The sequence below is a fragment of the Nycticebus coucang genome, chromosome 22, assembly GCF_027406575.1.
Source record: "Nycticebus coucang isolate mNycCou1 chromosome 22, mNycCou1.pri, whole genome shotgun sequence".
NCBI classification, from domain to species: Eukaryota; Metazoa; Chordata; class Mammalia; order Primates; family Lorisidae; genus Nycticebus; species Nycticebus coucang.
This window is the reverse complement of record NC_069801.1, coordinates 921546-938643: the sequence shown is the minus strand read 5'-3', so window position 1 is coordinate 938643 and position 17098 is coordinate 921546. Positions and strand designations below refer to the sequence as shown.

Genomic DNA, 17098 nt, shown 5'->3' with positions numbered 1-17098 from the left:
ATAGCCTCCAGCATGTCCAGTGCTGAGGTGCAGGACAATCTCCCTCTGGGTAGCAGTCTCACCCACGGACAGGACTCCTGGGGCTTTGAAGCACTGATTGAGGCAGATGCTTCCTGGGACCAGTGTCACCGTCCTCACTTCTGAGGCTCCTGGGAGGAGACCCAGGCAGCAGAGCTTCAGGAGGGAGAGGGGATGCCAGGGGGAACGCTCTTCACAGCCCAGGCAAAAAGGAGCAGGGAAGGGGATGGGGGAGGAAGATGAGAGAGGAAGAGAGGGAGAGGGAAGGAAGGAGAGGGAGTGGAACAGGGAGGGAAAAGAGGGAAAGTGGGAGGAAGGGGAGGGGAGGGAGGAAGAGGACGGAGAGGAAGGGGTGGTGCTGGGGCCACTGGGTCTTATCAGCCCAGGAAACCAGAGTCAACAGGTGGCATTTCGTGTACCCAGTAACCAAAGTGCTCCCCAGGGGCCAAAGCGAGGGGAGGGACGGGCTGGCTCAGCCCAGAACTGTCCACCACCCAGAGTCCTCTCCCCACCCAGCCCTGAGGCCCTCGGGTGTGGACTTCCTCCCACTGGAATCAACCCCAGACTTTCCACAACACCAGTTTTTGGCTGAGAGCTCATGACACCAGTTTGGACCCACTGACACCCAAGCCAGAAGACAAGACTGTCCAACATTCTCAAGTGTAGCTGGACAGTCTGTCCCCCAGAAATCCCTCTTCCTCCTGGCTCTGCCACCTACTCCCCTAACCACACTCTGGTGGGCTCCCAGGTACAGGCCAGAGAGGGGGGTTGGAGGGGACTGCTCCAGGAGGTTACAACTCAGCAACAAACCCCAAACAAGGTTCGCTCCAAGGTCAGAAGCTTACCCTCAGAGTCACAGAGCTTAACAGATGACCCCCAGGGCACTGCCAGGAGGGGACCTGGCCTCAGGAAGATGCTACCAGCCCCCACTGCTTGTCCCTGCCTCTGGGGCTCCTGCTGCCACCCTCGGAGCCAAGAATGTGACAAGTGAGCAGCACCTTTTGAGACCCCAAGGAATGCCCAGACTGCCCAGTCCAACCACTCCACTCCCCTCCCCAGCTGCAGTAACCTTTCTGGATCCTCTCTGTTCTCTGGGGAGCACTGATGCGAGGTCAGACCTCCTGGAGACAAGAGCTGGTGCAAGGAAAAACAGCCCTCCCTCACCCAGTACCCACACCACTCCCACCAGAGCTGGACGGTGGCCACGCCAAGCATCCAGAGCTCCCCAGACCCAGCCCACAACTCCCAGCCACTGATTCTGTGAGGTGCCCGCCTGTCCCCTTCCGCAGTGAGGCAAGGTCTGCGTAGGGAGGAGCGCCTGGAAGCCAGTGTCTGCGCGCAGGTGAGTTTCAGAAAATTCCTGCCCCCTCCCCCCAGCCCTCTCAGAGGCCCCTCCATTCACACAAACAAGGGCGCAAACTTTCCTTAAGCTGAGACATCTGACCCGGTAAATTAAGGGAAAGTTTAAAAAAAAAAAAAAAAAAAACGCCAGAAGTTTCCACAATTTGGTGAAAACTTTTAGCTTGAGGCTTTAATGCCCCTAGCCAACTGTCCAGTGAAAATGTGAACAACAGTGACCAGCGCTGAGAAGCACGTAGCGACGCCACCGCCCGCGCGGCGGGGTCCTCGCCGGCGAGCCCGAGTCGAGGTGAGCCTAGTCGCCGAAGCGGACCCGGGACGAGAAGCCCCGCGCCCGCCGCCCTCCCCACGAGCCTTCCCGCGCGTGACATTCAAGGGCTCCCAGAGTGCCTGCGTCGCCTGGAGCCGCCTCTCAGACGCTCCCGGGCCCAGAGAGACCTAGCTGTGCCTTCCCTCCCGCGCCGCGGCCCTGAGCCCACGCCGCGTCCAGGCGATCCCCGACGGCCGGCGCGGGACGAGCTGCTCCCGACGCCAGGCTCGGCTCTGAGCCTCGCGGGCTTCGCGCACCGGCCCCGCGCCCAAGCCGTCGGGCCGCGCGCTCACCCGCCGTAGTGCGCCTTCAGGCGGACCCGGCCACTGCTCCCGTCCATCTTGGGGCCCGTCCTGCTGGGCATGGCGTGCTCCCTGGCCGCCGTCAGCGCCGCGCCCCGGGCGCTCGAGCCGTGGCGCGGGGCCCCGGGCAGCGGGGAGGGGACTCCAGGTGCGGCCGACGGCGGAACGCGGAAGGGGGCGCGGCGCGGGGCCGCCCGGCCAACTCCGCGGAACTTGGGCTGCGGGCGGGCGGGGCGGGGCAGGGGTGAGGCCAGCGGGGGCGCGCACGGGGGCGCCGGTGGGGGGGGTGTCGGTGTCTGAATATGGCCGACCGAGGTCGAGCCGGCCGCCAATCGGCGGGGCGGGCGGTCCCCGGCGGGGGCGGTGGCACCTGCGGCCAATGAGGCCGAGGCGGGCGGCCACCTGGGCCAATCCTCGAGGGACCCCGTGGCCACGGCCCAATGGCACGGCCGGGGAGGACTACCTGTCGGGCGGGGCGCGGCCCACCTGCGGCCAATGGGAGCGCGCGCGGCGCGGCTCTGCCCGGCAACCGGCGGCGGCGCAGGCGGGCCCGGGGCCCCGGGAGACGGGCTGGTGGCCGCAGCAGAGGCTCCGGGAACTTTTTGGAAATGTGAGTTCTTGGCTCCCAAGCCGACCAGAGATCCGGCATCCGTGCCACCGAGCCTCGGGCGATTCGGACCAGCGCGAGTCCATAGGCGGCTGGTCTAGCGGACCAGGGCGGAAAGCGCCGGCGAATCAGGGCAGGGGTCGCGATGGAGGGAGCCCCCCCCGTCGAAGGGTTCCCGTTACAGACGCGGAGACTCAGGTTTCGAGGAGAGGAGGCGGCCAGGGTGACGGGCGCCGGTGCAGTCCAGCGCAAGGAAGGGTTGTCCACACTCGCTGGCCGTCTCTTTGCCTCAGTTCACTCCTCCACTCAGGACAAGGATGCTGCGTGGGTCAGGTCGCTGTGACCTGAATTTCTGAAGCTACAACTCTTCTGGGCCTCAATAACTCAGTGGTCCTTGGTGTGGATAGTCACCTTCCAACACTACCCTTTGCCTCTGCTCAGGTCCCTGCGTCTTCCCCTTGAGTGTGGGACAGAGTTCTTCCTGAGTGACCCATCTCTTACCGCTGCGTCCACCCAAGCCCAGACCTGCTGTCACAGGACTTACCTGGGCACCAGGTGCGCACCCCTGACACAGAGGTCTGCTGGGCCTCCATGCCACTCCTGCCAGCCTTGGTCCTTCACCTGCTACTCTTTTCCCACCTTTCTCCCTGTGTCCACCCAATTGGCCAGCCTCTGACCCTGGACCTAACCCCAGTCCTAGACTGCCCAGGTCAAGCCCTCACCCCCTCACCTGCACAGCCATAGGGAGCTCTCAGTCACTCACTTGCATTCCACAGACACTCCCTGGCGCCTCCTGGTAGGCACTGGGATGACCCTGGAGGACGAAATGGATGCAGTCCCTGTGGTCATAGAACTCACGCTCCCCTAGAGACGGTGTGCACACAAGACTGCCGACAGCCCACCCCTACCCTCCATCTACCGGCTCATTTCTCTGCTCCTCTTTTTTTTTTTTTTGTGGAGACAGAGTCTCACTTTATGGCACTCAGTAGAGTGCCATGGCATCACACAGCTCACAGCAACCTCCAACTCTCCAACTCCTGAGCTTAAGCGATTCTCTTGCCTCAGCCTCCCGAGTAGCTGGGACTACAGGCGCCCGCCACAATGCCCGGCTACTCTGCTCCTCTTTTTAAAATAAAGTTTATTTATTTATATTTTTAGAGATGGGATCTTACTCTGTTGTCCAGGCTGGATTGTAGTAGCATAATCATAGCTCACTACAGCTCAAGCGATCCTGCTGCCTCAGCCTCCCAAGTAGCTAGGACTACCACTGTGTGCCACCACACCTGGCTAATTGTTAAAATTTTGTTAGAGAAGCAGTCTCACTATGCTGCCCAAGCTGGTCTCTAACTCCTGGCCTCCAGGGGTTCTCCTGACTTGACCTTTCAAAAATGCTGGGATTATGTAGGTCTGGGCCACCATATCCAGTTTTCTCTGCTCTTGTTTGCAACAAAACTCCTGCTGAGCCTGTGTGTCTCCTTCACCCCACTTTCTCCTGCCACTTTCTCTTGAACACCCACCCTGATGGGCACCACCTCACTGGTCAATTATTGGGTCTTTTCTTTTCTTTTTTTTTTGTAGAGAGAGAGTTTCACTTTATCGCCCTTGGTAGAGTGCCGTGGCGTCACACAGCTCACAGCAACCTCCAACTCCTGGGCTTAGGCGATTCTCCTGCCTCAGCCTCCCGAGTAGCTGGGACTACAGGCGCCTGCCACAACGCCCATCTATTTTTTTGTTGCAGTTTGGCCGGGCCAGGTTTGAACCCGCCACCCTCTGTATATGGGGCCAGGGCCCTGCTCACTGAGCCACAGGCGCCGCCCTCTTTTCTTTTTTTTTTTTTTTGAGACAGTCTCACTATGTCACTCTCTGTAGAGTCCTGTGGTGTCACAACTTACAGCAACCTCAAACTCTTGGACTTAAGCGATTCTCTTGACTCAGCCTCCCAAGTAGCCAGGACTACAGGTGCCTGCCACAATGCTTGGCTATTTTTTTGTTGCAATTGTCATTGTTGTTCAGCAGGCCCGAGCCAGGTTTGAACACGCCAGCCCCAGTGTATGTGGCCGGCACCCTAACCACGGGCACCAAGAGCCTTTCTTTCTTTCTTTTTTTTTTTCAAAAAATATGGAGTACTTCACGAATTTGGGTGTCATCCTTGCGCAGGGGCCATGCTAATCTTCTCTATATCGTTCCAATTTTAGTATATGTGCTGCCGAAGCGAGCACTTTTTTATTTTTTGAGACACAGTCTCCCTTGTCACACTTGGTTGAGTGCCTTGTGATGTCATAGCTCACAGCAACTTCAAACTCGTGAGCTCAAGCGATCCTCTTGCCTCAGCCTCCCAAATAGCTGGGACTACACGTGCTGGCCACAACACCTGGCTATTTTTATTTATGTATATATATATATTTTTTTTTTTTTTGCAGTTTTTGGCCGGGGCTGGGCCTGAATCCGCCACCTCTGGCATATGGGTCCGGCACCCCACCCCTTTGAACCACAGGCACTGCCTTGTATATATATATATATATATATATTTTTTTTTTTTTTTTTTTTTTCGAGACAGAGTCTCACTATGTCAGTGGAGTGCCTTGACATCACAGCTTATAGCAACCTCAAACTCTTGGGCTTAGGGGATTCTCTTGCCTCAGTCTCCCAAGTAGCTGGGACTACAGGTTCCTGCCACAAAGCCCGAGTTTTTTGGTTGTAATTGTCTTATGTTGTTTAGCAAGCCCGGCCAGGCTTGAACCCACACCTGGTTATTTTTAGACACAGAATCTCAATCTTGTTCCAGCTATTCTGGAACCTATAACCTCAGGCAATCCACCCTCCATGGCCTCCCAAGTGCTGGCTCACTCCCAGAGTGAGAAACCTTGCCTGGTCTCTTGGGCCTCTTCTTAACTTGACCTTTGGCACCAGGTCCTTCTTGGAAAGGCTCAGCCAGGTTACTGCTCTCCAAGTGTCCTCCCACCCTTCTGCTGGAGCCTCAACTGGTGATGGCTTCTCTTCCAAGTCCCAGTGGCTCCCTGAACTCTTGCTGATAAACACACACAGGCACACACACACACACACAATCTTCTAACAAGCCTTCCTCAGCTATGCTCTTCCCTATCTCAGTGAGTGACACCTTCATTTTTCCAGCTCACCCCTCTTCATCCCCATTGCTCTCAGAGGAAGAGCCAAGTCCCCACCAGGATCTGGGACCCCTTCCTGTCTGTCCTCTTTGCCCACCACCCTCCTGCTGGCTCACTCTACTCTGGCCACGTAGCCTTTTTGCTGCCCCTTGTATCAGGGCCTTTGCTGAAGCTCCCAGGAGCAGCTTCCACAGACATCTGCTAGGCTGGTACATAACCTCCTTTGAGTCTCTGCCTCACTCCCTGCCATCTATCTCCCAGGTGACTCTCTTCTTTATCCCCAGCATGGGTGCACAGAGTCCCATGGTCATTGCTGGGGCATGATGGAGGACAGAGGACAAAGGTGAGGGGAGCAACCAGACCAGGCAGGAATGAGCAGCAACCCCAGCATCAGCGTCGCCCAGGCCCCCTTCTGCAGGCAGATTGAGCTCCTAGGTGGGAACCTCTATCCTGGAAGCTGGTTCCAAATCCAGGTTGAGAAGGCAAGAGGGGGCCCCTGAGCAAGTTTGCAGGACAGGGCCTGGGTTCTCTTTGTGGGTGGGGAAAGAGAAGAAGCCTAACCCCAGGAGGGTGGCCTTGGTGGGCCCATCCCTCACCCTTACCCCCACCCCCACCCCCATCTGGGATCTGGTTTAGCCCCTGGCTGGGGAAGGGGAGATATAGCTCCCACAGAGGGCTGAGGGCACTGGGGTCACCCTTGGGGCCCTGAAAACCTCCCCTAGCCCTTGCCAATTTCCCTCTCTGGCCTCCCTGGAATTTTCCTCAATGGCAAAAGCCTGGCCCACCTCGGGAAGGATGGGGACAGGTTACTGGGGTGGTACCTCAGGACCCTAGCCTGCATGGCCCTGGAGGGCAGAGGGAGCTGTTCTGGGGGACAGACAGGCATGCCTGGATCACCTGGGACAGACGCAGAGTGTTCTGAAATTCACTGACTGTTCCCTTCCAATTTTCCCATAGCCTCTCCAGACACGGGCACATGGTAAGCTGAGTGGGTGAGTGAGTTGGTAAGGGACCCTCAGGAGTGCTGGGGCCAGGCCAGCATCCTGGGACCCAGGTTCCATCCCCCAGGGTGGAAAGGGCTACTCTTTCCCCACCTCCCCCATCAGAGGAGTCCTAATATGAGGGTTTCGAGGGCTCCAGGGGCCAGGCTGAATGTGACCCTAGGAAAGGGGGTGCTGATACTGAGAAGGGCACTGGGGCAGCTAAGGAGAGTCCTTTCTACTCCTCAGCAGCTTTCATCATTCCTAACTTTTTCATAAAGATTTCGTATAATTTTATAATCATAAACACTTACTGTTTCCAAAATGAAAAAATTTTAACAGGCTATAAAAGAGACACAGGCTTACCGTAAAACCTGAGTGGAACAGAGTGGTGTGGGGAGAGGTGAAGGCTTTTACCCAAATCACAGTGGGGCAGGGAGAATGTGCATGCTGAAGCAGACACACTTCAGGTCTCCTCTCCTTGCCTGGAACCCAAGGGCCAAGGTGCAGGGTGCCTCCCTGGCTGCTCCTCTGCCTTCTGTGAGTGGAGGTTGACTGGGCTGGCCAGTGGCAGCAGACGGCAGAGAACGCACCCAGGACCCCATCATAGTCTCCCAAGCCAGGCAGCTCTTTTTATTTTATTTTTGAGTATTTTTGTTTGTTTGTTTTTGTAGTTTTTGGCTGGGGCTGGGTTTGAACCCGCCACCTCCGGCATATGGGGCCGGCGCCCTACTCCTCTGACCACAGGCACTGCCCTAGTATTATTATTATTTTTGAAACAGAGTTTTACTATGTCGCCCTCTGTAGAGTGCGATGGCATCACAGCTCACAGCAACCTCAAACTCCTGGGCTCAATCAATTCTCTTGCCTCAGCCTCCCAAGTAGCTGGGACTACAGGCACCCACCACAATGCCGGGCTACTTTTTTGTTGCAGTTGTCATTGTTGTTTAGCTGGCTCAGGGCCTGTTCAAACCCGCCAGTCTCGGTGTATGTGGCTGGCGCTGTAACCACTGCGCAATGGGTGCTGAGCCCTGACATCCTTTAGATGAGAGGGAATTCATGCACCATGTGGCTCAAGAGACTGCTGTAGTGGACGATGGTCCCACTTTGGGTCCCCCTGACCCACTTCCAGGAGGACACCTTGCTCCTCAAGGCCCACACTTGGCACTAGGACTGGGTGTCTTGCACACGGAGCCTGTGGGCTTGGGCCTGGGTCTTCCTGCCAGATGTGAGCCCAACCTGGGTGGGGTGGTGAGAACCCCACACCCCTGTCACAGGATGGGCCCAAATGCTTGGTGACCCAGTGGTCATGGGACGGGCTGCCGGCAGGTGTTTCCTTTTTGTGTCACAGGTCAAGTGACAATGTCCACCACATTTGCTCATCCACTGATTCATTCAGCCCATGTTGACTGAGAGCCTCCTGGTTGCCAGGGCTATGCTGGGGACACAGTGAAGGGATGTGGCTGTTCTTCATGGACCTGCAGCTGAGGGGGAGGCTGCTGGCATGGTCACTCAGGCATAGAGGACTGGTCAGGGGAGGGTTGTCAAACCCTGAGTTGTAGGGGGCAGCTAATGAAACAGCTGGAGGGGGCTCTGCAGGGACCACGTGGGGACAGCAGGAGGTCAGCCCTGGTCTGGCATGTGTGTGAATGCTCAGATGGATGTCTGGAGCTTTATGTGTTTCTCTGAGGCTGTGTCCGTGTGTTAGTGTGTGTACCCACATGTCTGAGCATGTCTCTGTGTGTATAAATGTCTGTGTATTGTGGTGTCAGTGTGTAGATATGTCTATGTGTACATGTGTCCATGTGTGTCTGTGTGTTGTGTCCGTGTATAGCTGTGTCTGTGTGTAGCTGTATCTGTGTGTAGGTGTGTCCGTGTGTAGCTGTGTCTGTGTGTAGCTGTGTCTGTGTGTAGCTGTGTCCATGTGTGTCTGTGTGTTGTGTCTGTGTGTAGCTGTGTCCGTGTGTGTCTGTGTGTTGTGTCCGTGTATAGCTGTGTCTGTGTGTAGCTGTGTCCATGTGTAGCTGTGTCTGTGTGTAGCTGTGTCTGTGTGTAGTTGTGTCCGTGTGTAGTTGTGTCCATGTGTAGGTGTATCGGTGTGTAGCTGTGTCTGTGTGTAGCTGTGTCCATGTGTGTCTGTGTGTTGTGTCTGTGTGTAGCTGTGTCCGTGTGTGTCTGTGTATTGTGTCCGTGTATAGCTGTGCCTGTGTGTAGCTGTGTCCATGTGTGTCTGTGTGTTGTGTCTGTGTATAGCTGTGTCTGTGTGTAGTTGTGTCCATGTGTAGCTGTGTCTGTGTGTAGGTGTGTCCATGTGTGTCACTGTGTCTGTGTGTAGCTGTGTCCGTGTGTAGTTGTGTCCGTGTGTAGTTGTGTCCATGTGTAGTTGTGTCTGTGTGTAGCTGTGTCTGTGTGTAGGTGTGTCTGTGTGTAGGTGTGTCCATGTGTGTCACTGTGTCTGTGTGTAGCTGTGTCCGTGTGTAGTTGTGTCTGTGTGTAGTTGTGTCCATGTGTAGCTGTGTCCGTGTGTAGCTGTGTCCATGTGTAGCTGTGTCCGTGTGTAGGTGTGTCCGTGTGTGTCACTGTGTCTGTGTGTAGCTGTGTCCATGTGTAGCTGTGTCTGTGTGTAGCTGTGTCCGTGTGTAGCTGTGTCCGTGTGTGTCATTGTGTCTGTGTGTAGCTGTGTCCGTGTGTGTCATTGTGTCTGTGTGTAGCTGTGTCTGTGTGTCACTGTTTGTGTGTAGCTGTGTCCATGTGTAGCTGTGTCCTTGTGTAGGTGTGTCCGTGTGTGTCACTGTGTCTGTGTGTAGCTGTGTCCATGTGTAGCTGTGTCTGTGTGTAGCTGTGTCCGTGTGTAGCTGTGTCCGTGTGTGTCATTGTGTCTGTGTGTAGCTGTGTCCATGTGTAGCTGTGTCTGTGTGTAGCTGTGTCCGTGTGTAGCTGTGTCCGTGTGTGTCATTGTGTCTGTGTGTAGCTGTGTCCCTGTGTGTCATTGTGTCTGTGTGTAGCTGTGTCTGTATGTCACTGTTTGTGTGTAGCTGTGTCTGTGTGTCGTGCGTGTTGTGTCTGAGTGTGCCCCTGCAGCTGTGTCTTTGCATCCTGAGCCAGTATGCCTCTCAGCTGGCTCTCCCTTCCACCCACCATTCTGGAGGCTCCCTCCCACTGTGGGCACTCTGGCTTTAGGGCAGGTGGTGCCTTCGTCCCTGGTGCTGCTGCTGCCCAGATCCCCAGGAGAGGGCGCAGGAGAGTCGCTGCAGAGGGCAGGGTGCTGACAGGATATCCCAGTGCTCTGCTCAGCCACTGCCCAGAATGCAGGGTCCCTCTTCAACCCGCAAGCCTGGCCCTCAACACGGGCCAGGGGTGGGACAGGGAGTGCTGGGAGCTTCTTGCTGGTCCCCTGCTGATGCTCTGGACCCGCTTCCCAACAAATGGCCCTGCCCAGCAGACGCAGCTCCCCCTGTGTGCCCGTGTGTACCTGTGTGTGGCTCCCCCTGCGTATGTGTATATGCACCTGTCTGTACCTGTGTGTGTGGTTCCACCTCTGTATGTGGATACCTCTGTATGTGGATACCTGTGTGTACCTGTGTGGAGCTCTCCTTATACCTGTGTCTGTGTGGAGCTCCCCTTATACCTGTGTGTACCTGTGTGGAACTCCCCTTATACCTGTGTCTGTGTGGAGCTCCCCTTATACCTGTGTGTACCTGTGTGGAGCTCCCCCGTGTGTATTTGTGTGTACCTGTGTGGAGCTGCCACTGTGTACCTGTGTGTGTGTGTCTACACCTGTGTATGTGGATATGTACCTATGTATACCTGTGTGTACCTGAGTGGAGTTCCCCCGTGTACCTGTGCATGTGTGTGCACTCACTGGAGGAAATAGGGGGTGAGGCCACATCCCTCAGAGGCAGGAGAGTGGGGAGGGGTGGGCTGTTGTGTCTAGGGCTAGAGGAGCCGGGAAAGCCACACTGGGGCAGCAGGGAAGAGCTGAGACTGCTGGGTCTGGGCTGAGTGGCACCAACACCCACACCCTGCCCCGCGCAATGGTGCCTCTCCCTGGAGGACCCTCTATCAGGAGTCACCCGGGAGCAGGGCTGGCGCCCAGGCTGTGGGGTCACACTACATGTTTCTCTGTCTGGACTGGATGTTCCCACAGAGGGCCCCCTCCTGGGCCTGCATGGGGCCTCAGACAAGCCCTGTGCTGCAGGTGCATGGCGGCCACTCGGCCCTGGGTGTCCCTCCAGCCCTGGGCCACAGGGTTATATTTAAGGCCCAGCGCAGGCTGGTGCATCTGAGGGGGCGGCGCCAGAGCCATGGTTGCCATGGCAATGCCGGTGACTGCCAGCAGGATTGCTACCAGCACTATTTTAGCAGTGTGAAAATGACAAAATCACAGTTAACTCAAACATTTATAGGGAAATGCTGAGTGTCTGCCAGGGAAGGTCCCTGAAGTGCCCCTGAGTCCTGTCCTCCAGCAGGAAAGCTGCTCAAGCCTGGGTGGGGCCCGCACGTCTGGCTGAACGGCGCCCTTCCCAGTGTTCTTTGCCTTTTCCTCAAAGACTGAGCGCCCAGGGCCTGGAGGTGGCCTGGGCCTCGCATGTTACATAAATGGCTCCAGGCTGCCCCAGAAGCAGCAGCCCCAGTGTCTCTGGACCCCTCAGCCTGGCAGGGTGTGGGAGGAGGAGCCGCTCACGCACCTCGTCTTGGGTGCTGTCTGGGCTCGTCCTCTGGAAAGCAAGTTGACAAAATCATCCAGAGCCTTGAGGAAGTCCATGTCACCTGGTCTAACCGCTTTGCTTCTGGAACAAAGTGGAAATGCAAACGGCTCTATATGTCCAGGTATCTGCCATGGCCAGGTGGGAAGGTGACTGCCCAGCAGCACAGGGGCATCCACCAGAGACCCTGCTCCACTGCTGGCTCTGTAGCCTTTGAGACTGAAGGTTGCATCTTCACGCATGTGCGTGCGCACACACACACACTGGCGCTCACTCTGGTTGAGCAGGAGCAGCTCTGTGGTGGCAGAGGAGGTGCATCCCTGCCAGGTGGTTCTGGCCCCAACAAACTAGCAGATGGGCAAACAGGGCCCTGCACCCTGGCTGGGTCCAGGCATCTCTCTTTGGAAAACATTCCCACTTTCCCTTGCAGGGAGCAGCAGATCCCAGGACCTTGTCACCAAAGGTCAGGAGCCTCCTGAGGACTGGGGACAGGCTGCCAGCTTGAGAAAGGCTACATCAGCTCTGCTGACCCCATGACTCCTCCAGACTGCCCTCCAGACAAGGCCCAGTTTAGCTTCCATGACACCCACCTGCATGGTGAGGCATCTTCCCAGGCTCCACAGCTGGTACCCAGGGCTTGCACCTGTCTACCTCCTGCCACTTCTGGGAGCCCCAAGAGCCAGAATGCCACAGTGACCTGAGGGTACCTGTGTGGACACTGGCCTCTAGATGAAGCCTGACCTCTGCCTGACCCGGCACCCCTGGGTGTGGGGACCTTGGATGTGGGCATCAGGGGCCTTCCCAGGCAGAGGACACAAAGCTCATGGCCACCCCCATGCCAGGCCAGGCTGGCTGCACAGAGCTTGTGCCCGTTGAGGAAGGGGCCACCAGACTTTCTGAAGGGGGGCCACTTGCAGATGTGAGACCCTTCTGATGTGGACAGGGCTTCCACTGATAGGGCTGAGGGTGGCCTGGGGCAACACTCAGGGAAGCTCCATAATGCAGGGCTGAGGATTCCAATCTGAGCTGGCTGGACAGGAATCCCCCCACCACGTAGCCACTACTTGCACCTTGCTGAGCCTCAGGCTCCTCCTGTGACTGGGGCTATAAGGGCTGAGCACAGCAGGTTCAGAGCCCAGCCTGCCATGACTCCTTCAGGGAACAAGCGTTTCTGCCATGCCCGTTGGTTCCTTTTCTGAGTATCTCAGATACTGACAAGATCCCAAGCTGATGCTGGAGCTCCAAGCCAGCTCCCACCTCTGCTCTGGTGGCCTGGGGAGAGAGGAGGCCCAAACTTGAGAACAAGCCCCATCAGCCACAGGATGCCCCTGAGAGCTGTTCTCAGCACTTTCCAGGGACACTCGGCAGGTGGTGTCTCAGATGTCACAGACCTAGGGGGGCAGAGAACAGTGCTGTTGATATCCTCTGTAACTTGTCTCTCCCCATTTATGAGGCAACAGGGGAAAATAACCCAAGTCCCCCGAGCCCATTATTCAGATGGGCTTTGGGGTTCTGTTCAGTCTCTGTCTCTCTTGCCACCCCTACAAGAGGGCACCTGGGTGTGGAGGGGAGGGAGCTCATGTGAACTCGATGGGCTCGAATAGCTCTTCAGGTCCCAAAGTCCTGCTCCTTGCTGTGCCTGGTGTGGACAGGCTGCCCTGGGCTCCTGGGGAGGCTGTGGCTGGAGCCTGGGCATCCTATTTGCACCTCAGCCGACACCGAGGCTGAGGAGATTTCTAGAGCCAAGAAGGGCCTGGGAACTGGTAAGTCTGCCCACCTCAGCCTCAGGCTGCAGCCAGAAGACACAAGACTTCTGGGTCAGAGACAAAAGATTCTATTACAGCAGCAGTAAGTGCCCAGGCATGAGCAAGTGTATCTGCACCAGGTCAGCAGGAGCCACACAGAGGGCACCAGGTGGCAGCTGCGCACACAGCGGGTTACATTACAGGTGACCTGCTCTGAGCTCAGGGGACTCAAAAATTTTACCATGAAGAAGAAACCCACCATCTGCCCTGGAGGGATATCATTTCAAGCTGACATCCTTGAAGAGATAGAGCCAGCTTGGGGAGGAGGCTCTGAGTTCTTGCTCACAGGCTATGCAAGGACGCTAGCGCCCTCTCCCCGAAGGAAGCCGTGGACTCTCTTTCTGGACATTTCTTTCCCACACCCCGTCCTGGCAGGCTGCCTTCCAAACTGCCTACTTGTCCCCTTAGCCTGGGTGGAGCTCCCAGCCCCCTCTTAGGTCTGTCCCTGGGCCCTAGCAGACCCAGGATGGGTGCCCTGGAGGCTTAGAACCATCGGCCACACTGCTGTGCCCTCTCACTTCCCAAGGGCCATCTGGCAAACCAGCTTTCTGAACATCAAGGCCCCAACTCTGGTGTTTGCAGAAGTCTGTGAAAGGGGTCACTGTGATTGGGCAGGAATCCTCCTCTGCCACCCTGTGCCCACCTCCTCCCGGCCAGGCAGAGGAGGGCTGTCCCCCTCCCCTAGGGTGAATCCTAGACCACATCACTCCTGGGCGGGCCCTGGGTATGCCAAGTGGGAGCTAAGAGAGTTTAGGGAGTGTTCAGGACAGTCCTACAGCAAGCCTATTGTCTGGCTGCAAATCCTACTTACAGTGTCCTAAGTACTGAAGGTGCTTGTCTGACTGGGCACATGGCTGCCTTGGGCCAAGTGATGAAAATAAAGGACATGGACTTGGTGGTACAAGTGCTAGGCAAGGTCCCGGGTGCTCACAGCCCATGAGGATGGTGCCGTCCTTGTCCCATGCTGCAGAGGAAGGTGCTGGGCTCAGGAGGCCAAGTAACTGCCCAAGTGAGCATCCTTGGACAGTGAATGGGGGCCGAGACCTCACCAAGCCAGCTTCAGAGCCTGCGCTTCTAGTGCCCATGCAAGAGAAGCTGTGCTAGAGAGATGCGTGCTCACGCCCTATGGTCACTTTCATTATGCTAGCAGCCCTGATGCCCGGCTGTAGCTATCTCCAATGCCCTGCACCATGTGCCCTCAGCCTGCCATTGGCTCCGCAGCAGCTGGGCAACGGCCATGAACCCACTGGCAGCCTCTCACCCAGACGCCCCTCACCTGCTGCTGTTCCGCCCATGTGCACGGTGGCCTAGGGGGGTAGCACCCCTGGGCACCACCCTCACCAATGCGGAGGGGACCTGGGGAGGCACACCCGGCACCCCATCCTTAGAAAGACAGTTCTGAGGGGCATTCCATGTGGTTCCTCAGTGGGCACAGATGTCACTGGCTTTTCCTCTTTCCTGCCTCATTCTGCACATCTCCCGGTTACTTCCCAGATTAACTGCATGCACTGAAGTCCTTAGACCAGGCTAAGATAGTCCTGGAAGTATCCTTAAAAAGCAGACTCTGGGGATGGGTGTGGCATCAGGTCACCCACGAGGACAATGACAAGATGGTCTGCTGGCAGAACATGGGGGAGATGACCAGCCCCGAGGTTGAGGAGCTGGAGCTGAGGCTGAGTCGGGGCATGCTGAGAAAGCCAGAAATTTCTCTAGGACAGTGCCTAGAGACCCTCACCTCCTGCAGACAGAGGGTACAGACAGGTGCTGGAAGCCAACCCCCCGAGAAGACTGAACATGCAGCCAAGAAAAATCTCCTACACTGAGATTAGGGCCTCGTAGGGAGCGTGCAGGACCTGAGACCTGGTACGGGGTCAGTGAGTGAACTTGCCGTCTTGTGCTCCAGATTATACCCCACGTGTTAAAGAGTGCAGAGGAGGTATCCCTACCTGGAGTCCCTGGAAAGACCTATCTGAGGCACACCTTGCAAGGTGACGCTCCTCTTAGAGAGGAGGCCTTAATCTCGGCGTAAGAGATTTTTCTTGGCTGCATATTCAGTCTTCTTGGGGGTTTGGCTTCCAGCACCTCTGCCCTCTGTCGGCAGGAGGTGAGGATCTCTAAGCACTGTCCTAAAGAAATTTCTGGCTTTCTCAGAGTCTCACTCTGTTCTCCTGATTAGATAGAGCACTGTGGTGTTGTAGCTCACAGCAACCTCACACTCCGGGGCTCAAGCAATCCTCTTGCCCTAGCCTCCCAAGTAGCTGAGACTACAAGCACCTGACACAACATCCAGCTAGTTTTTCTATTTTCAAAAGCAAGAGACGGGATCTTGCTTTTGCTCAGGCTGGTTTCAAACTCCTGAGCTCAGGTAATCTAAGTGCCTCGGCCTCCCAGAGTGCTGGGATTACAGGCTGTAGCCACCGTGCCCGGCCCACACTGTGATTTTGGTCTTTTGGCCTCCAGCCTGGAAGAGAATTGATTTCTGCCATTTTAAGTTTCCCAGTTTGTGGTGCTTTGCCATGGCTCCCTGAGGAAACAGGGACCACCACCACCCCCAGCCCCAAACTACCTCCCAGCACCCACATGGCTGCCTCAGGCTCTGCTCGTGAGGAAGCCAAAGAGGACCCCCCCGCCAGGGCCAGGACAGACCCAAGCCCCCTCCCCCTGACAGCAGCCCCTCTTGCCTCCACCACCAGCTTCCAGCCCAAGGAGTATTTACGAGTCTCTACACAGGACACACTGTGCAGCCTTCCACAGACCAGGAAGGCACCAGCCCCTGGAGACTTCTCCCTGCTGGGATAAAAAGCTGGTGACGTCTGCACCATGGGGGTGCCTCTCTGCCCACCAACTTCCATGGGACGTGCCTCTTAGTGGGATCTCTGAACCCCTCCCCAAGTGGGCTTCTCCCAACTGTGTACTTTGACCTGCCCCAGCCCTCAGTCTCTTCCTGCCATCTCTACCGGAATAAAGGCAGGGTTTGAAAAGCTTCAGCCCTCCCATCCTTTCTTCCCCAGCCCTGCAAATATGTGGGCAGGAGCAGCAGCAGCAGGGGGAGGGTGTGATTGCTGTGCTCGGGTGGGCCCGGCTGCGTGGGTGCCTGAGGCAGTCACAAAGGCCGGCTTTAAATAGCTCCTCGTGGGCACAGGCAGGAAAAAGAGGGCAGCCTGGTGGAGGGTAGGCAGAGGCAGCAGAGGGGCTCAGCCACCAGCCTGGAGGTCCAAGGGAGCCCAGCAGCTCTGTGAACCCCTCGGCCCTCCCCAGAGGCCTAGGAGTGGAGCTGACCCCGCCCACCTGCCTCAGGGAAAGGCCTATCCTTGGGGCAGGACCTTGGTGGGCCAGGGCAGAGGCAGTGGTGCGCTATCTGGGGCATGGACCCCATACCTGTGGGCAGCTCTCTGAAAAAGGGCAACAGTACCCCTGCAGGGAGGCCCGGGAGCAGAGGGGCAGAGGTGGGAAGGGGAGAACGGTTCCTGCAGGGACATTGCCTCCTTGGACAGGGAGCTGGCCAGGCCTGGCCCACCTGCCCCTGCAGTCCGCAGCTGACCTTGATCCCAGCTCAGCTGCTCCCTGGCCACCTCTGCTGCTCACGACAAGGTCCACTCTATTCTCTATTCTTTGTGTGCTGGTTGTGGCCCCACTGGAGCCAGGCCTGCCCCACCCCTATTCCTGGCCTGTCTCACCCCCTGGGATGATTCTACCAAGAATCACAGCCTCCTCCTTTACAACAAGGGCCAATGGGCAGCCAGGCTGAGGAGGGGGCATTGTGGGGGCAGGAGTCTTTGAGCTGGAGGCAGAAATGAGTAGTGCCGGACTGTGGTTTGGCCAGAGAGGGCAATGCCTTACTCTGCCCGCAGATGCAACCTGGCTCTGTGGGAAGCAGCTTGGCCCT

At 57.1% G+C, this 17098-nt stretch overlaps 1 protein-coding gene, 1 long non-coding RNA gene and 1 other non-coding gene across 5 annotated transcripts in view; 1 reads left to right on the top strand and 2 right to left on the bottom strand.

The window, feature by feature from the left end:
* Positions 1-2220, bottom strand: part of PRKCZ (protein kinase C zeta) — an 86382-nt gene extending 84162 nt beyond the window's left edge. Inside the window, exon 1 of one of the 3 annotated variants that reach the window (XM_053575213.1) lies at positions 1981-2220. In XM_053575213.1, the coding sequence (XP_053431188.1) occupies positions 1981-2051 (71 nt within the window). In that variant the 5' untranslated portion in view covers positions 2052-2220. The remainder of the gene's footprint in view (positions 1-1980) is intronic. The other 2 variants (XM_053575214.1, XM_053575218.1) reach the window with 2 other exon arrangements.
* LOC128574549 (uncharacterized) lies at positions 1287-16414 on the top strand. Its single transcript, XR_008376818.1, has 3 exons — positions 1287-1360; positions 1563-1666; positions 11838-16414. It is a non-coding gene; the product is annotated as an uncharacterized LOC128574549 (long non-coding RNA).
* On the bottom strand, positions 4709-4815 carry LOC128575770 (U6 spliceosomal RNA). Its single transcript, XR_008377162.1, has one exon. It is a non-coding gene; the product is annotated as a U6 spliceosomal RNA (small nuclear RNA).
* Positions 16415-17098: the final 684 nt, after the last annotated feature.